Source organism: Condylostylus longicornis, unplaced genomic scaffold (assembly GCF_029603195.1).
Source record: "Condylostylus longicornis isolate FDR11 unplaced genomic scaffold, ASM2960319v2 ptg000119l, whole genome shotgun sequence".
NCBI lineage: Eukaryota > Metazoa > Arthropoda > Insecta > Diptera > Dolichopodidae > Condylostylus > Condylostylus longicornis.
Window position 1 is genome coordinate 1,326,524 of NW_026578087.1, and position 20,206 is coordinate 1,346,729.

Sequence of the window (20,206 nt, forward strand, 5' to 3'; positions counted from 1 at the left end):
TCTGTAAATATAAAACCTTTCTATTTACTACATGATTAAAAAGTGATTGGGTGTCAGGTACATGTTAAGCCTTATTGAACCATGCTGAAATAAGCTATGTTTTTATTTCTCACCACTTAAAAGGTTTGAAAAAAAGAAAACGAAATTATAAGTTCAAAATATGTTTCGGAATTACGAACTGACCATATACTTTTTAACAAAGAAGTCGAGAAGTGCAAATGATTTATATCAAGTCACTAAATACCTACATAATCAAATAAAAAAATTTTGAAATTTTTGACGAATAATGATAACAACAAGAGTTTATAAAAATATCATTTATTATTTTAAGCAAAAATAAATGTAATTCATGAGGAATTTTCTAATCTGAATCAGACGACACATTAGTACAATTTCCTCGTTGGCAGCAGTTCTTTTTGTCCATTTGTCTTTGGCCAGTATGCTGACCTCTATATGATACAATATTATTATTCGTTTCATGAATTTTCACTTGGAAAAGTAGCTCAGGTTGTTTCAAAACTTTCTTTAGATTGTCCCATATGAATATAGCTACGTTCTCCGTTGTACTAGGCTAAAAATAATATTAATTCTCTATAAACAATTAGTGAACATTTAAATAGAAAAATTTAGAAAATTATCAGAAAAATTTAGAAAATTATCAGAAAAATTAGTTATATTAATGTGTACAATCACTATGTTTACACGCACGCGAATAACAGATCTACATAAAATTTTCACTTCTTAAACAATGATTTAGTAAGTAGGTGAACAAGAAATCGCAAGAGCACGTATCTACATGTAAATAATATGTATATAAAGGAAGATACCTCGGTCTATATCTCATACTTCTTTAGTTATTAAATACATATATTTATTCATAAAAACGAAATATATTATAAATTGGGAAAATTACCACTGACTTAAAAAATGGGACATCTTTGTCAAGATTTTTGTGATCCAAATTTTCGAAGATTACAATTTTCATGGCTTCTTTTAGTTCTGTAATATTCATAACCATACCTGTTCGCATATCTATTGGACCACGAACACTTACTTCAACCACATAATTATGGCCATGACCATTTAAATTATTACACTTTCCGAAAATTTCTGCATTTTCTTCATTGCTTAAATGAGGACTAAAATACAACGAATAGGATATTATTTATTTAATTATAAATAAGAAAATGTTACCTATGCAAACGATGGCAAGCACTAAATATTTCTTTTCTTGTTAATAATGCTACTGGTAAAGACATGTTGAGGTGTCTTGTTTTTAACAGAAATAACAAATTAATATTTTGCCCTACTTTACAATTTAGTTGTTTATATACTATTTTGTGTTAACAGGTTTAGGGATGGGTCAATTCCATGAAATACAAGGCATGCTCGATATATTATATCGGATATCAAACTATAACTTTATCTTTAATAATCCTAATAATTACTGTAAATGCAAGCAGATTTCATATCACCATAATTTACACATATATATAGAACTGAAAACAACATCTTTGACAACCTGTTGAATAAGATGTTTTTCAATTTTTTGTTGATTAGATATATCAGGTAATCCAATCTGTAATTTTGAGTAATAATTTCGTTCTTTAATAAGCCTTAGCTGCTATATCGATACTTTAAGATGCAATAAATCGATTTCATTTTTAATACCGATATTTTTGAAGTTTCAAGTTACTCTCAAACAAATGTGCTTTTTACTACGAATGTGAACATATAAAAGAAATGTCATATGATATTTTTTAAGCTTAAGATGTCATAGAGGCATAACGTAATTAAAAAAAGTATTGGTTAACCACATTTTAATTATGTATAACTAAAATTTCACAAAAAATTAATGTTCAATTTATAAAGTAAAAGGAAATATTTAGCAATCAACTTCAATAACTAAATAAAAAATTTAAAAGTATTTGAGCAATATCAAAATGGTATTATTAAGATTGGGTTTGAAAAAGAATCAACAATCATACATTATTGAATACAAAAAACTTGCTAAAAATATTAAAAGGAAAAATAGAGAAAATAGGAAAAAACTATGTAAAAGTTTTTATACATGAAAATTTATACCATATAATTCGCAATACATCTACGAGTACATATGTATGTTCATGATTTAGTAAGGAATTTTGCAAGTTTTTGTAAACGACAAATGAAAGTCCATTCACTAATTTTGGTCTTACAACATATCAGGCATTTCTTTTCCGTTTTTTATTCATCTTCCAAAATTTCTCAATGCTCTTCGAGTACATTGGTTACAATGTTTTGCTGTGAGGCTGACAGAATTTTTTTCCTAATGTCATGTCAATAGTGAGTGCAATTATGGTCAAAAAAATCGCTAAAAAAATTAAAAATAAAACACAAATTACATACATATGATTTAAAATAATATAAAATATCAAGTGAAGTAGCCTAGTCTGTAACATGGTTTTACATAATATACAATTTATCTTGCTTTAGAAAAAGCCCAATATAACATTTTCGTTAAGATTTGAAATGCGGTCTCTTACTTAAATACTTATTGAATAATTAGCCATAATGAAATAAAATTGTTATGACTAGCGCACTTGAACAATCCGACGGTGTTGCTTTTATGAAGACGTCAAAAATATATTTCATACGCATTACGTTATTGGTTTGGTATATTTCGTTAATCGTTTATTAAAATCTCATTATATTTACTTTCGATCAATTCTTTTACCGATTCTATACATAAATGTAGTAGATAGCACAGACTTACTTAAAAAAATATTTTTGTACTGCCAGTGTTTGTTTTATACATCTATTGTATGTAAATAAAAATATAATAAAAATATAATATAATTAATAGGTACATACATATATAGATATGATTGATTTTAACCCAATTTCAAGAAAGGCTTAATTGTCAATAATAATACAATGAATTTATTTATTAATAATTATGTTAATTTATTAATTTATTTATAAACTTTTTTAATGCTCCATGGTTTTAAATGTGTATTTTAATTTAATCTTCCCTTTTACTTTATTGTTACATAAAACTTTTTTCAACTCATTTGTTTATTTGCTTTTCGTTTAATGCGATTCTTTTTTTAAATAAGATGTAAAATTTTATTTCGTTAAATTTTGAAGGAACCCGCGATGTTACGCTCACTAAAAACAGCTCCCCTCTGGTGGTTGCGCCAACTTTAAATTTTCTTTGAGTGTCATAATCCTACGAATTTCCTGAAGCATAGATTTTATTGTATATTCCCGATTCCAGCGTGCTAACATTGGTACTAATCTAGTATCAACCTAAAATATATGCAAATTTTGTACAATTTTAATTTTCTTATTTTAAGTTAAATTTTATTAGGTATGTATTTAGAATTTGATGCAAATGTTTGTTTGAAGTATCTGTTTTGAATTCACTTCCGCGGTGAGCTTGGTGTTTCAAAAAATAAGTTTTACAAGAAAAATAATTGAAATACAAAAATTGAAGGTTGACCATATTATAATGTTGAAATATATTGAGCTTACGGCAGCAAAGTATGTATTAAAATAAATTTCTTTAAATTGAATATTTCTTTCTTAAATGCAAAATATAAAAATAGTCAGTTAAATGAAATAGAATTAAAAAAAGGTTTTTTTACAATAAAGATAAATTTGTAAGTTTGCTAAAATTTAAAAAAAAAAGTATTTGAAATATTTTTTATTTTATATTTTCGTAAAAAAAAAAAAAAAAAAATTTAACAATACTTACTACACCATTACTCTGATTGATGCAATTGATATTAACTTTTGATAAAAATCTAAGAGTCGGCGGTTCATCTGGGTAACGTTCTCCGCATTCAATTTTTAAGGAATATATCCTATTTTCGTATGGTGTCTTAAAAAAATACATAAATATATGAGTGTTAAATTTATTTCAAGAAATAAATTTCAAAAATTTTATCAAAATAAATAAATATTTTATTTTTGAGTTAAAAACATATCATTGAACAACATTTTAAATATTTAAACATCAAAACCGATATGAGCGTATACGCAATGCACAAACTGATAAATTCATTTACACATCTCGAAGAAGGGAAATAATTTGATAATTACATTTATCATAGAATATACATAATTTTGAATTTGACTAACTATTTCACGAACTTTTGTATAAAAGTAGAACGAATGTTTCTATAATAAAATAACTTCTTAAAGTTATTTTAGAGATCGTGTCAAATAACTTTCACATTTTTTTTTTACCAAAAACAAAAATAAATTTTTGAGTACATAACATGTAGCTACATATATACGAGTAATATACATGCAATATAAATGCATTATTAACAGCTTTAAATACACACATTAACAATGTTCATCAAAATCGGTTATTTTTATTTGAAATAACACAGAAGATTCAAAATTTTGAAATTTTATATGATTTATTAAAAAAATTTAAAATATAATAATTTATTTCAAAACATTGAAGATTTTCTTAATGTTTATTAAAAAACTTTCAATTAGTTTAGGATTACACTTCTGGAACTATGCAACTTTAGAACTAAACCCATATTTAAAAATGTAAACATATATGTAACATACATAATATAATGGGTTACATCAAGTTATATACACCGCACCAGACGGATAAATCATTTTATAACGTAGGTAATTAGCGCAATTCAGAACCTATTTTCAACTAAGTAGTTACTACAATTCATACATGTAGTTTATTATAAATTATATTGATTTTTTTTTTGTTTATACTAATTTTAAATTTAAATATACCCTTGGAGGTCCGATTATCATTCCAGTCCAATGCGTTAGAGTCATATCATCATCATTTTCGAGACCCCAAGATATAGTTCCATCCCCTACACCTTTCTGACCCTGTTCGAGCTCTTCAAGCAAGCGAAAGTTTCGTGGAACCACTAAAAAATAAAACGATTTTTTGTAATTTTTTAAATTTATTGTTGATGGTTTTGGGCGAAGGTAGGACATACATACATATATTTATCAATTCTAATATTACGTCATATTTCTCCTTGATTTATTAGAAGTGCATAATTGAACAAAATTGAAGATTTTGAAAAAAAAACGTGGATACTCATACGTACATATGTATGTAGGTACTACATACTTTCAAGTTGAAAAAAACAAATTCAAGCAACTTTTTTTAAGAAATTTAAACAAAAATTTAAGAATTATGGCAAAAAATTAAGAAAAATAAAGAACGTGTTTGAAATTTTTAAAGCTAAATTTTTTTACTTGGCGGTATACAAATATGAAAAAAATTATAAGTAAAACTTCTTTAATTTGGCAAGATTAAGATTAGAGAGTATATGCATATTTAGTTTTAAAAGATCAATTCCTATTATCTCTTTTTATAAAAGTGCAGGAATCAAGCATTCATAATTAGGTTATATCTCTTTTAATTTTTTGACACGACTTTCATTCTAGTGGTTTGTTAAATATTATAAGTATGGTAGGTAGGTACATACTAATTCAACATAATTAAATTTTATTGTTAAATTTCTTTTTCGCCAAATTTTTGTGGTTAAACCTTTAACATTTTAACGTTTTAAAAAAAAAAAAAAATAAGTTTTTAACATATTATTTTAATTAATGCAAAATTTAATGCATATAATTAAATTTTTCCTATATTGTAATTTAATTATTTTTGGGAATAACAAAGGTTTTTTGTTATTTTTTAATATACATGCCATTTTTTAGTGAAATTATTATTGTTTTGAGTAACAAAAATCTTTTTAATTATTGTTACTAAAAAAATCAATTGTAGAGAAAATAAATGAATTTTAACTGTCACAAGATTAAAATTTCTTGAACTTTTTTTTTTCTGCAGTAAAATTTTCTAAAATTAAGTTTGATATAGAAATATGACGAATAGTTTACAGTAAATGGAATTTTGCAAAAAAAAAAAATATCTTAAAATAATGTCATTATACTTACCAACACCGGTTTGGTTCGCCATTGTGGTGTTTTTTTTCGACACAACCTTCTCTTTCACTCCTGATGAAAAGCCGATCGATCCCACAAACTTCACTAATATAGTACGCTTTTACTGCCAAAATTTCATATTTCAAAATAATAATTTTTTAAGCTACAAAAATATAGGTACCGTAAAACTTACTAATTAAAGAGCATCAAACGTAATTCGTTCTACAAAATACTTTGATAACTTTAAATTGCTCCTAAACGAAATATCATCAAGTATTTTTAGACAGCTAAAAACTGTCAAATTGCCACAACGAAAAATCGCAAAATTCAATGATAATGGTAGCACTTAATTCGTTAAATAAAAATGGCTGTTAGTTACACCACATTTTCGTTTTTTTGTTATAGTAGTATTTCTGTTACATTTTTAAAATTCCTGTTTTTCGTCGGAAGATGAAAAGTTTTCTTTTTGCAAGCTTTATCGTTGTTGCAAAATAATAATTTCATAATTTATAAGAAAACTACATATATATATTTTAGAGTAAGTAAAAAGACCAAAGCGGTGAACGGCAACGGGGAACGATTTACGCTGTTAACACAGAACAACAGCGGAACGGCTAAAGCAACTGTTAAGTATTTTGCATATAATGTCACATACACATGGAAACACATGACGTCAAAAAGAAAAATCGCCTATAATGTGTATTCTATATGAATTTTAACTTTTCGTTCTTGTTCTATTTTCAACTCTAAGTTGAAGTCATACATATAAAATTTAGTTCGTAGTATATATACACACATATATTTTTTTCGGACAGGAATACTATACTATAATGACCCGGACAATAATGCTTTATAAAAAGTATAAGTACGGTATTAATACGATTGTAGTACCGTCTCAGAACTTTCAATACCTTTACATTGTAAAAAACAACTGTTAAAGCTTTTGATACATTTTGGGATATAATTTTTACAATATTAATACATACTTTGACGTTTGTTTGAAAATTTCAGTTTTAAGTTCTGTGCAAATGCTAATTTTCAACAAACGTTGCCACATTATTAAAAATACGCATTTTTATGCTGCATAAAACTAAATAAATATCACTTTATTGCTGAAAATATATGCTAATTTATTTGATTGGTTATTTCTGGCAACATTTATATAACATGTTTAAGAAAAGCGTGCTCGATTTTTTGGATACCCAATTTACTTTTATTTTACATATCCACTACGTATAGAACGCATTCAGGAAAAGGGTACAATGTCAAGAGCTTTTACTAAACTTTTTGGAATGTGATTCTTTGTAAAGTTTACGTCGTAAGCGCATTATTGAAGTCACGGATACTCTTTATTTTTAATGAAGATTTTTAATATTTTTTTAATATTTTTTGATGGAGTTCTATTTTTTCTGCCAAACAAATTTTATGTCAATTTAAAACTATTTGTATCAACCATTTTGTATGTAGTGCTTTTCAGTTTGTACATTTTTGTACAAAAATAGGGAAGAACAATAAGCGAATAAGCGCAAAAGGAGAAAAACTTGAAGATTCTTTATTAGTGGAAAAGTAATGTTCCAAAGGCTGAATAGTATTTTTGTGGGAGGTGACCATTAATTTATATCGCATACATATCGGGTTCATTTAGGTCAACGACTAATCCTTTACCAAAGGAAAAGTTTCATACTGACAACGAAAATATAATCTGATTTTCTAATAAAAAGTAAATTTTTTATGAATTTCAATCTTTGAATCGTTACAAAATGAAGCTTTTAAAATACTGTTTTTTCTTACGGAAAGCTCTTTTGGTTTTGATTCGTTTAATTACATTAAGAACAAAACTATCCAAAATTTTTCTTAATTTACTAGACAAATCACAGATGAACTTATGTTTGTATTGAAACATACATTTCAACATAAATCATATAATTATAAACAAATACATAGTATATGTATTTTGTAGTATACACAGTAAATATATTTGTTTATAATTATATTATGATTTATGTACATACATATATATATTTTGTATGAAAACAGATGTAAAATAATATACATACATATGTACATATGTAGATCAATATTTCATTTTTTTACTTAAAGATTTTAAGTGACGTTGTAACTCTATGATACTGTATATACGCATGTATATTTATATAAGTTTATGAAAATGTATTTGTTATATATAGATACATATTAATATAATATTATGTTTATACTTATTTGGTATAAAGGTCACCTTTAACCCAATTAATTGCATACTACACCTAACATCAGCAGAGAATAATAATATAATGACTAATGCAGAGCAGAGCACAGCTATTACATTACAGTATGTACACATTGCGTTATTGTTAACTGGAGCCACATGGTGTTTTCCAATATTGAAACTCTCTCCGTTTGAAGATCTACTAGTTATTTTATTACATATACATGTATATACTTTACTTTTTTAAAGTTTGAGAGAAACAAAACGAATAAAAAGCTTTTTTTTATTATGTATAATGAATATAACAGCGGTCTCGTTAAATGAGAAAGTTTCGGAGTAAAAAACATATTTTGTCGTAAAAGCTTTAGGAGTCTTTTAACGATTTTTTTAACGATATTGTGTACTAATATCATTAAAATTATGTAACATCATATAAAAGCTGCTTTGTAAAATTTAATACTTTAAAAATAATTCAAACTAATATTGTGTTATACATATGTACAGTACATATCGAAAGTTTACTTAATAAATTGGAGAATTAAACAAAGCGTAAGAACTCCGATTAAAAATAAACGGAAGTATTAAATAAGAAATTGTATATGTGACAGTGACCATAAACATGAGTAATTTTTATTTGAAAAAATTCCTGGATATACACGGAATAGTAATATTATATATAAAGAAAATATACATACCTACATACAATGTGTATACAAGGGCAAGTATATAAATATGGAAACAGAAGTTTTTCCAACTAAAGTTTTATCATTCTAGTGAATGAAAATCAGTCAACAGATTGGCTTTGTGCGTTAAATAGGAAGAATAGCTAAGTGTAGTGTTAAGTGTAATAAACTTAAAAAAATCAAACAAATTAATTTGCTATTTAGATAAATTACAATTGGTATGTACCAACGTGAAAAGTTATTAATACATCTGCGCTTACATATGTATATAGATTTTAATTTTTTAATGACAATATTTCTGTTTTATGTATAAATTCATGAATTGAACTGGAGATTACTAATTTTTTGTATATATGTAGTCGGTGTTGAATCAAGTAAACTTTAAAAGTTCTAACGCTGATTTTCTTTTTTAATTTTCGTAAATTTTTTTTACATTTTGTTCTAAAAAGCCGAGTACATACATACATACATTGTAAATAAATATATGTATCTCGTGAATTAAAATATTTAAATACCAGTGTTAAAACATAATATTATAAAATTTTTAAAATTAGATAAAAAAGTACAATTTTAGGAAAAGTCACTGCAATATAAATTTGTGTAAAATGTTATTTAATATTGTATGCGTTTCTGACGTTCAATGGGAAAATCCTCTTAGTGACCTTCACGTAAAAAATTGAGAATTAGATCCATATGTATGTATATATACATATGTAATTTCTTTTTTAGTGCAATCAACTTTATATCTACTTGCACTTTCATTTGAAATTTTCACATGCGCATAATATGATTTGTTAAGCTACTTATGTAGTTAAAAATTACCACATACGGCATATTGTAAAAATGTAAACTATAAAAAAAAACGAAAAAAACATGCCGAAAGCATTCAGTGAACACGTACATACACACGTTCTTAGATCACAAGTTTACATTTTCATACCCAAGTAGGTACCCACCTAAGTGCAGGTACATGTATTTTTTTTGCATGATATTTTGAACGGTAATGTTATTAATAAAAGTTCTTATTTTAATATTGAAAATTACACAGAAATATTTAATTCACGTTACTTGGAAATGAAGTTCATCATGATCATCATAAGTTGTTTTCTTTATCAAATTGGAAAATTTTATCATTTCAAATAGAACAATAATTAATAAGTTGGTAATAATAAAAAAAAACTTGTAGGTACTACTTGCTTAGCAATTCGTTTAGATTTGTTAAGTTTTCCATATATCGTTTCTAATACATTACATACATGTAATCTTTTGGAGGAATAAAGTAAATAACATACTCTAAAATATTTCTTAGAATATTATGTACATATGTATGTATGAATGTATATAAAAAAGTTTAATAATAAAAATTGAATGTATTGTTATACGCAAGTCAAAATACACGGTTTTTCGGTTTTTACATGGAAAATTAAAAAAGGAATATTTTTATTTCGGCAATTTGACTTTCAAAAATTGTGTGAAGGACACGAAAAGCTTTTCTAATTATTGTTTTTTTTTTTTATTCCATGTGTGTTGTTTTGGAATTTTGTTTGGGGTGAAAAGTACAAGAAAATCGAAAAATAAAATTAAATTTTCCATTATAAAAAGAAATGCAAAATCTACAAGGGAACTACATATGCAAAATACGTTTTATATACATATGTAGATGGTTATAGAAATAATCTTTGGAAATTTCAAATAAACTGTGTTGTTAGTAGCAACCTAAAAAACGTTTCTTATTCAAAAATTTAATAACGTACAATTATTATTCAAAGTAGCCAACAAAGTTAATAGCAATAAAAATTTTTCTGAATTTCAATTGGTGATATTTAAAAATTTACTATTAGACGCTTCGATAATTCCTTTTTTAAAATTTTTTTAATTTTCGAAAAAAAAGAAGATAAGGTACAGCAGAGAAGGTGAATGGATAAAATTTCATTTGTCGGATAAGATTTTATTTAGGTGCGTTAATCTATTTAAAGTTGATTATTTGACTTTGGAGAGGGTGTTAAAAAGGTATTCCAATTGTAATTTGATTTCATAATTGAGATCGTTAAATTAACAATAATGGAACTTAATTTTTTTTCTCTTTTTTAAATTATTACCTTTGATTTTCTCCGAATGATTATTATACTTAAAACTTGTATTTAGTTGGCTTACAAAAATGTTATGGGAAATCTTGTCTTGTCAAGGATGTTTTTTATTGCTGCAAACAAAATGTATTAATTGTATTAGGATGCAAAATATATAAGTAATCTCATCCTAAAATATATGCAACATAAAATAATTATAAAAAAAATTATATCGGATAGATTGATAGAATATTTTTTTGAAAACTGAAAATTTTTGCATAATTCAATAATTAGTTATTATTATTATAAAATAAATAAATTTATAAATTTATTTTATTAGAAAAATGGCTGCTATCAAAGATCAATTATTAGTTCCGATTGCCGAAACTTTACCATCAGCTGGAAACAAAATTACGGTCGTTGGTATTGGACAGGTTGGAATGGCATGCGCTTTCAGTATTTTAACTCAAAATGTTTCAAATGATGTTTGTCTTATTGATGTTTGCGCTGACAAATTGAAAGGTGAAATGATGGATTTACAACACGGTTCTAATTTTCTAAGGAATCCAAAAATATCTGCTGGTACTGGTAAGTATTTCAAGTCTTCTTTTTTTTTTTGTAACATTAGTATACATGCATACATAACTAATTTCTCTATATTAAAGAAATTTTAACATTTTAACTGACATTTTTTGAACAAAACTGAAATTTAGTTATTGTTCTCATTAAAGAGTTTTAAAAATTTAATTCACCTATTTGTACCGAATTTTAATGCTTTAATTAACCTGCATTTTTTTGCAAATCAATTGCTTCATTCGAAACAGTTAATTAGTAGAAGGTGGCTGACTACTCTTTTCAAAATATGGCTTCAAACTTTAATATCTTTGGACGCTAATGTACTAACTACATGGATAAAAAATTTGTTAATGAATTGTTATTATTGTTTTACATTTTTATTATAGATTATGCTCTCTCAGCTGGTTCCAGACTTTGTGTTGTTACAGCTGGTGTACGTCAACAAGAAGGTGAAACTCGTTTATCATTAGTCCAACGAAATGCTGATATTCTTAAGCATATTATTCCTAAACTTGTCCAACACAGTCCAAATACAATTTTATTGATGGTATCAAATCCCGTTGACGTTATGACCTACGTTGCGTGGAAACTATCTGGTTTACCAAAGAATAGAGTATTTGGTAGCGGTACAAATTTAGACTCTTCAAGATTTCGATTTTTAATGTCACAAAGATTAGGTGTCGCTCCTACATCTTGTCATGGTTGGGTAATTGGTGAGCATGGTGACAGTAGTGTTGCAGTTTGGTCTGGAGTTAATATTGCTGGTGTACGGTTACGTGAATTAAATCCACAAATTGGAAGCCCCGATGACAAAGAAAAATGGGAAGATTTGCATAAAGATGTTGTAAATAGTGCTTATGAAATTATCAAGTTGAAAGGTTACACATCATGGGCCATTGGTTTAAGTGTAGCTAGTCTTGCTTCAGCGATTATTAGAAATACAAGCAATGTTTATGCCTTATCCACATGTGTCAAAGGCGAACATGGAATTGAAGAAGATGTATTTCTTTCAGTACCCTGTGTATTAAATTCTAATGGCATCACTAGCATCATTAAAACAATTTTAACCCAATCTGAAAAAGAACAATTACAAAAATCTGCAAAAACATTGGCTGAAGTACAATCTGGAATCAAATTTTAAATTTCATGAATTCTGATGATAAAGTTTATCAAAGCTCTAGTAAATTTTTTAACTAGAACCAAATGCCTATTATAATACATGTACCTAAAATACACATATTTACTTTTACGATTCGCTAAAAATTACGATATTTTTTATATAACTTTTACAATAAGCTGATTCAGTATTGAGTTAATGCTTTTAATTTTTTAAATATTAATTTATGTTAATATGTGTAACGTTTGTATGTAGCGTTTATTTTAGAGATTCTATAAAAGAAAAGCATATTATGCATATGTATAAAACGAGTTTGCAACTATAAAAATAAGATGCGAGTGTAGGTATTTCGTATTTAATATGAAAAATTTTAAATTTACTACGTTGGTTAACTACAAAATTCTGGGTTTTCCTCAATTGTTTTTTTTTTTGTTATTTATGAAGACTTACACTCATATGTAATATATAATATGTAAATCAAAATGAGAAATAAACTTTTTTCATCTACACATCTATTATTTACATGTATTTACTGATTATAATTTAATTCCATAATATAAATCACATAATTTAGGAGTAACTTATTCAGGAGCAACATGATTGAAATATCTTAGGGATTTTTTTCACGTTTTTTGTCTCTAACAATTTTATGATGTCATTCCGCATTTCATCTTACTTTTTGGCATATTTCGTAAAAATTTTGCAAAAAATGTTTCTATTAACTTCACTATGTCTGTCCATATGTTTATCTGCCTCCCCGTCAACTTGCGAAATTAGGATTTACGGAACAACTAGGATTAGTTTAAAATTTTATCATTTTACAAGTATGGATGAAATATGTAGGTAGGTACTTATTTTGTTTTCATAAAACAATTTTTTTTTTCATTTACTTCTTTAAATTTCAATTTTCGATCAAAAATTGGATTCATTCTAAAGTTTCTAACAATGAGCAATAATTGTTCTTTTATCGAAAAATATGTGTTCGTGCCCTTATCATGGTTAACTATATCCATTATTAATTGATCCTCTGTTATAGTTTAAAAAAGGCTCCAAAGTTAAAATCAATTGTTTCAAAGCTCATCCGAAACGTATGCAAAATTATATTGCAATAACAATATCATTTCAGGTTACAATCATTTTCATTACATATTTAGAATGTAGCCGTATGCATAAACATAGGCTCTTAATCTGCTGCCTCAACTCCATAACAATACACTTTATATAAGCATTTTCTATTTACGCTATTGCCGTTGCACTCTTTTGCTGAGAATTTAGATTACAAACGTTCAATTTTTCAAAAGGTACAAATTTACAGGAACATTTACACACCTCACAGTTTTTATGATTCAATGATAAGTAGTTTTAACGATTTTATTACTTTTACAGATTATTCTTTGACGGCTGGATCAAGAATCTGTATTGTAACCGCTGGAGTTCGTCAAAAAGAAGGCGAAAGTCGTTTATCTTTAGTTCAACGAAATGCTGACATTCTTAAAGGAATTATACCGCAGCTAGTAGAATTTAGTCCAGATACAATTCTTTTAATGGTATCCAACCCAGTTGATGTTATGACATATGTAGCTTGGAAATTATCTGGTTTGCCAAAAAATCGGGTAATAGGAAGTGGTACTAATTTAGATTCATCTAGATTTCGCTTCTTAATGTCACAGCGACTAGGTGTTGCTCCGACTTCCTGTCATGGTTGGATCATAGGTGAACATGGTGACAGCAGTGTACCAGTATGGTCTGGAGTTAATATAGCTGGGGTACGTTTACGTGAACTAAACTCAGAAATTGGTACAAATCATGATGATGAGCATTGGAATGAATTGCATGCTCAAGTTGTAAGTAGTGCTTACGAAGTAATCAAATTAAAAGGATATACATCCTGGGCTATTGGTTTAAGCATTGCAGCTTTGGCTTCTGACATTCTCCGAAACACTAATAAAGTTGCAGCAGTATCTACATCTGTTATGGGTGAACATGGTATTGAGAAAGATGTTTTTCTCTCATTACCATGTGTACTTAATTCAAACGGTGTTACTAGCATAGTTAAACAAATTTTAACTCAAAGTGAAACGGAGCAACTACGTAAATCAGCTGACTTAATGGCAGAAGTTCAAGCAGGAATCAAGTTTAACTAAAAAAAGTTACCCTCTGAGTGGATTTTTATCTCTAAATCAAAAATTTGAAATTGCTTTTCAAAAAATGTATTAAATTATAAGTGTAATAGTAATTAATCACATTTGAAATATTTCCTAATTTAATCAATATTACATCTACCAAAAATAACATAAATTAAGCACTAACTCTTATACAAAGATATAAAGTCTAAAGTAGGGTCTAGTATGATTTTACTGAATTGCTACGATATTTTATTTAGAGAAATTGATTTCGATTTTTGAGTTCTACTCTAGTAACTTTTAAATTATAGAATATTACAAAATAGGTCACACTAGAAGATTACTAAATAAGATGCCCTTTTTCTTGAAATTTCTTTGAAAAATGTTTGTGTGGGATTTTACATCCGTTTTGTATATTATTTTTCGTTATATAAAGCAGCAGGTCGTCAAGTTTAGTATTTTTAATTAATTTTATAGAAATTGGTTTAAATTGTGGAAACAAATCATTTAAACGCTTAAAATTTTGCTATAAATGTTAATCCATTTGTAATGTAAAATGGCATCGACATACAAGTGAATTTAATAAAAATCATGAAAACTGCAAAACAATTGCAAAAACGAGATCGTAAAATTTACGTTCATAAAATTTATTCTACTTTTTTAAAGTAAAATTTACAATTTTAGCCCGTTATTCTGTTAATTTATTGCAAATTGGTTGTTTTTATATTCGTCATGTTTAAGATTAATGACACGAAGAAACAATTGCCACAATAGAAATTTTCACAAACGCAATACTGCAACAATAATTTCAAAATGCAATACTACAAAAACATATCGTAGTGAATATTCAATATATTTTTGACTATTCTATAAAATCAAAAAAGTTCATATGATTAAACACTCATACTAATTTATGCATAACATGCACTACTCTAACTAACTTCGCTATATTGTAAAAAATTGGTCATTTTTATGAATAAATCTGGCTCGCAACATCTGCTTATGAACACAAATAAAGCGCTATTTTCGCTATACATACATATATCGCGATATACGTACTGCGTTTATGAAAACGCCGAATATTACTCATAATTTCTTAATATTAAACTAGAAATGATCTATTATAGACTATATTAAAGGTTTTATGAATAAATTTATATAGAGAATATTTTGCAGTTCATTATAAAACAATCTCAAAAATACATAATTATATGTGTATGTACCTCAACTAATAAATTCTTATCTTTATTATCGTTATTGATACATTATCATTTCCGATCTCACCAACCGTGTTTTTATATCAATGAACGTGCACCTACAAAGGTATATACGTATTTTTATGTACATAATATTATATTACTTCTATCACATCAAACAGCATTTTATATATACATTTGAATTTTGTAATCATTTTTGAAATACATTTCATTATTTTTATTTTTCTACAAAAAATGTACACAGTTCACAAATTTGAAATGTTTTGATTTAAAAAAAATATATCATAGCCAAATTGTAAGAAAAAATTTATATTTGTATATTTGTACATATATATATACTTGTATTAGAATTTTTTAGACGTATGTAGTAAAAAATCTACCTCAAAACTAAACAACCGAAACTACCTCATGTTACAAACTTTATTGGCAACACAATATGTATATACAAACATAGATAACGTATGTACATAAATTATGTTTATTGTTATGAATAAGTTTATGTAAATATGTAAGAATAAGGAACGTTCAAAGTAAGGTTAATTGATGTACATACATAATTAATAACTAAGTATAACCAGCTACGGGTTCCTTCACGAGATAAAATCAAAAAATAATTTAAATAAAAAAATTGCTGAAAATTAAATCCTTTATTAAAAAGTAATAAGCCTTGAGGCTAGAATTATATTTTACAACCTCAAACTATCTTTTAAATTTAAAAATTTTTTGAAAAAAAAAAAACATGTGCTTGAGACAAAGTTTTTTGATTTTTAAAAAGATATCTGGTTTTAAACTTAATTCCGTCTCACGCAAGAATCTTGTTTATCACATTGAAGGAAATTTCTCCGTAATTATACATGAACAAATAAACGCGTTGTCAAATGAAATTTGAATACACTTTAAAATTTTTTAAAAAAGTTATTAAGAGTCAGATATCAAATGAATAAAAAAATAATAAATATGTGCAATAAATACCGTTTTTCAATTGTAATCAAATGTTAAAGGTCTTTAAGAGGTAAGTTATTTCACAGAATGTTGTGATTTGATAAGTTAAATCTTAAATAAACTAAATGTTCTCATCAAATCAAACAAATGACATTTAATACATATCATACAAAATTTTTTGTCAATAATTTATTCATGTGAACGCTTGGTTTTTAAAGCTTGAACAAAGGTTGAGTATACATATTAGGGATGTGCAATTTTGCAGAAGGAATCGGTTTTATAGATTGAATGGAATCAGAAGCCATAAAATCGATTTAAAAAATAATACAAAGAAAATGAATCAATCGTCTTGATAATCAAATTTACAAACATGCAAACGAATTAAAAAAAGATATTTTTTACCTATGTTTACTTCACTGTTTTTGCATCAATTGTTGACATACTTTTCATTCTCCTTGCCAATTGACTTTTTTTGGCATGTAATTTTTTAATTCTTTAAAAATAATTAAAAGAAATTTTGTGGTATTGAATTAAATTTTTTTCAATTTATTTATTCAATATTCTATTCTGTTAATATACTATCTAATTAACAAATAACCAATTTCGACGTAAAAACTTTCATAAGGAAGAATTTCTTTATTCTTTCTATTTAATTTACTACTGCATTCGAATTATTAAAAAAACCGGACCATTGACTTTCTAAAAATGAGGTTTTTATTAAAAATTAAAAATTAAAATTAAAAAAACACATGTGTTTTATCAAAGTACTATACATAATGTTCATTACATTTTAAAAATATAAAAAGAAATTATTTAGTAAAATTTTTGTAACGCTTGATGCTTTACATAATTTGTATGTAATATAGGTATAATTTGTATGCTTTGGTAATGCTTCCCTTTATTGAGTTGACCAAATAACAAACTATATATGAAGATATGAATACGAACAGTATGATGTCGTTGCAAAATATTAGTGTGAATTATTCATAAAATATATTGTTTTTGAATGAGTAAATATATGAAGCTCAGTTAATTAATGAGGAAGTATACGACAATATGCCATCTACTTTAGTGAGTAATAACCAAAATGTTAACTAAAATTTATTAACATAAAAAAGGGCATAATTTTGAAGTTTTTTTTTTATGCGAAAGTCAAAAAATTTATGAAACGTCACTTCAACAATGTCTCACATTGAAAAATGTTGTGCTGACATCGTTGTTATCAACAACGAAGTGCATTGCGAGTAACACCCAAGGCAGAATTAAAAATAAAAATATATGTTCACTCTCAATTGAGAGATATATATAAAAATATATATCTCTCTATATAAAAAGGGAAAAAACTAACGAATTCTACTTTAATTTGATTATTTTTACAGATATTTCAAATGAAAAAATATTTTAAAAATACTTATATGTATATTTTAAAAATTTTTAAGGGGCCAATAAAAATTTAAAGTAAACGCGCTCCTGTTACGACTTGGAACAAAAAAGAAACAGCAGGAAAGAATTTGACTTCTTTGTTTTTTCAAGATGTTCCTTGCTTTAGTTATATATATATTTAATTTAACACTTCTTTTGAGCAATTTGATAATTTCTTTCAAATTTTTGCAAAATCATAAAAACATATTTTCGATTTTTGTTGCCTCCATTTTAAATGTTCAATTCTTAAATTGTTGTGCACTGGGAATCTGCCAAAAAATTGTATCTTAAGCAAATATTCCGTACATCCCTGCGGTGTATACAAAAAGAAGTGCCAAAGAAAACAACACAATCTAAATAGAGTTTAAGCATTAATTTTTGTAACCTATATATGTATGTATGTATGAATGTTGTTAAAAAACAATAGCAATTGGAAAAAAATACAATTTAAAAAATTTCACCAATTTCGTATTTTTAAAATATTTATTTTATAAAATTTTATGATGTCCAGTTTTCATTCTTCATTTAATGACGATGATTTCGAAAACTCCGCTACAAATTATGCTTTGAGTCAAAACTATGATCATGACATTGATTATAATGATAGTACCGCTGTTCAAGGGTTAGTAAAATTAAGTGGACCAAGCAAAAATTAAACAAACCAAATCTTTTTAATAAATACATATTTGCAGAACGAATACTTCTAGCCCTCAAGAAGAAAATGAGGATGAAAATAGCGCAGGAGAAACAAAAAAGAAAAAAGCTAAAGATCCAAATGAACCAGTAAAGCCTGTTTCAGCATATGCTGCTTTTTTCAGGGATACACAAATAGCAATTAAAAGTCAAAATCCTAATGCTTCGTTCGAAGAGATTTCTAAAATTGTCGCATCAATGTGGGAAGCTCTTGATGTAGAACACAAAAATGTTTACAAAAAAAATGCCGAAATAGCAAAAAAAGAATACTTAAGAGCGTTATCCGAATATCGGGCGAACAATTCTAGAATAAATGATACAACAACAGAAGAAACCGGTACGAACTCGTTTGCAACTGTGAACCCAAATAAAAAACAATTACCGATTGCTAGCAAACCAGCAGTTTTTACTATATCAACCAATGATGATAATTCTCTAAGTCAAATGAATTCTCCTTCAGGAGTTAATAGAGCAGAATCACCAGAGGCAAATACTATAAACGAGGATACATCGGTACAAAAATGTATTCGAGATGGTTGTACGAATAAGGCTGTTGTCAATCCAGACTGGGAAGATGAATACTGTTGTAATGAATGTGCAGTTAGACATTGTAGAAATGTTTTTAATAATTGGGTTAAAACAAATAAAGATCCACCTGTAGAAGAATTAGTTTCTTAGATGATATGTACATAAATAATGTATATAAAATATTTTTTTTAATATTAAGTCAGAATAAAAATTTCTGTTTTGTTTTAAAGTATGAAAAATATTTTCCCAAATTAAATTGAATTCGAAACAATTTCTTAAGAAAAAAGATTAAATTAATTTCCTCATATTCAGAACGAGAAAATCCAGTTAATTTCAATAATTTTGTTTTATTTTTTTCTTAAATATGTAGATAAACAGAATACAGAATATTCAATTTATGGAAAAGCATTGTATATTTAAGGGCTCAAATTATAGACACCACGGTAATCAAATAAAAACTTGTTTTTTTTTTTGTTTTAAATAATTAAATTTACATTGGCCGAATATTCCTTTTAGGAAAAAACAAATTTTGTTCAACAAGTATTTCAAATATAAAAGCATTTAGATTTCAGCATTTTAAATAAAGCGTTGATTACAAGCCATTCACAGTTTTTATTACTTTATGTTGCACAAAGGTGTTACGATGTCATACCTACTATACAATCGTTATTGTGCATTATTTTGCAAAACAGTTAAACAATGGAT

The 20,206-nt window shown here is 26.3% G+C and overlaps 4 protein-coding genes across 9 annotated transcripts; 2 read left to right on the forward strand and 2 right to left on the reverse strand.

Moving 5' to 3' along the window:
- Positions 1-315: 315 nt before the first annotated feature.
- On the reverse strand, positions 316-1,333 carry LOC129614792 (6-pyruvoyl tetrahydrobiopterin synthase). Its single transcript, XM_055529666.1, has 3 exons — positions 1,195-1,333; positions 914-1,139; positions 316-571 (listed from the first exon to the last, which is right to left on the reverse strand). The coding sequence occupies exons 1-3, from the start codon at positions 1,257-1,259 to the stop codon at positions 362-364; spliced, it is 501 nt and encodes a 166-aa protein (XP_055385641.1). The 5' UTR covers positions 1,260-1,333; the 3' UTR covers positions 316-361.
- A 1,594-nt stretch (positions 1,334-2,927) lies between these two features.
- On the reverse strand, positions 2,928-6,233 carry LOC129614776 (ubiquitin-conjugating enzyme E2 variant 2). 2 transcript variants are annotated; one of them, XM_055529634.1, is made up of 5 exons: positions 6,122-6,233; positions 5,941-6,052; positions 4,759-4,901; positions 3,740-3,865; positions 2,928-3,291 (listed from the first exon to the last, which is right to left on the reverse strand). In XM_055529634.1, the coding sequence occupies exons 2-5, from the start codon at positions 5,960-5,962 to the stop codon at positions 3,151-3,153; spliced, it is 432 nt and encodes a 143-aa protein (XP_055385609.1). In that variant the 5' UTR covers positions 5,963-6,052; positions 6,122-6,233; the 3' UTR covers positions 2,928-3,150. The 2 variants fall into 2 exon arrangements, with proteins under 2 accessions (XP_055385609.1, XP_055385610.1); XM_055529635.1 differs by having other exon boundaries at positions 5,941-6,055; positions 6,121-6,136.
- A 2,634-nt stretch (positions 6,234-8,867) lies between these two features.
- LOC129614777 (L-lactate dehydrogenase) lies at positions 8,868-16,857 on the forward strand. 5 transcript variants are annotated; one of them, XM_055529638.1, is made up of 3 exons: positions 8,868-8,938; positions 11,224-11,471; positions 13,963-16,857. In XM_055529638.1, the coding sequence occupies exons 2-3, from the start codon at positions 11,228-11,230 to the stop codon at positions 14,718-14,720; spliced, it is 1,002 nt and encodes a 333-aa protein (XP_055385613.1). In that variant the 5' UTR covers positions 8,868-8,938; positions 11,224-11,227; the 3' UTR covers positions 14,721-16,857. The 5 variants fall into 5 exon arrangements, with proteins under 5 accessions (XP_055385613.1, XP_055385611.1, XP_055385616.1 ...); XM_055529636.1 differs by having other exon boundaries at positions 8,905-9,035; XM_055529641.1 differs by lacking the exon at positions 13,963-16,857 and adding an exon at positions 11,846-13,085 and having other exon boundaries at positions 8,905-9,035.
- Positions 16,858-18,676: 1,819 nt separating this feature from the next.
- Positions 18,677-20,200, forward strand: LOC129614794 (TOX high mobility group box family member 4). The gene is made up of 2 exons (XM_055529668.1): positions 18,677-18,902; positions 18,973-20,200. The coding sequence occupies exons 1-2, from the start codon at positions 18,781-18,783 to the stop codon at positions 19,649-19,651; spliced, it is 801 nt and encodes a 266-aa protein (XP_055385643.1). The 5' UTR covers positions 18,677-18,780; the 3' UTR covers positions 19,652-20,200.
- Positions 20,201-20,206: the final 6 nt, after the last annotated feature.

Bases quoted from the DNA above. Each gene is read 5' to 3' on its own strand.
- LOC129614792 (XM_055529666.1), bottom strand. From the start codon at position 1,259: ATGTCTTTACCAGTAGCATTATTAACAAGAAAAGAAATATTTAGTGCT. The intron at 1,140-1,194 runs GTAACATTTTCT...GTTGTATTTTAG, and splicing joins GCTTGCCATCGTTTGCATAG to TCCTCATTTAAGCAATGAAG. The intron at 572-913 runs GTAATTTTCCCA...TATTATTTTTAG, and splicing joins TCCCATTTTTTAAGTCAGTG to CCTAGTACAACGGAGAACGT.
- LOC129614776 (XM_055529634.1), bottom strand. From the start codon at position 5,962: ATGGCGAACCAAACCGGTGTTG. The intron at 4,902-5,940 runs GTAAGTATAATG...TTTATTTTTTAG, and splicing joins GGCGAACCAAACCGGTGTTG to TGGTTCCACGAAACTTTCGC. The intron at 3,292-3,739 runs GTAAGTATTGTT...CATATATTTTAG, and splicing joins TCAATCAGAGTAATGGTGTA to GTTGATACTAGATTAGTACC.
- LOC129614777 (XM_055529638.1), top strand. From the start codon at position 11,228: ATGGCTGCTATCAAAGATCAATTATTAGTTCCGATTGCCGAAACTTTA. The intron at 11,472-13,962 runs GTAAGTATTTCA...TTACTTTTACAG, and splicing joins AAAAATATCTGCTGGTACTG to ATTATTCTTTGACGGCTGGA.
- LOC129614794 (XM_055529668.1), top strand. From the start codon at position 18,781: ATGATGTCCAGTTTTCATTCTTCATTTAATGACGATGATTTCGAAAAC. The intron at 18,903-18,972 runs GTTAGTAAAATT...ACATATTTGCAG, and splicing joins GATAGTACCGCTGTTCAAGG to AACGAATACTTCTAGCCCTC.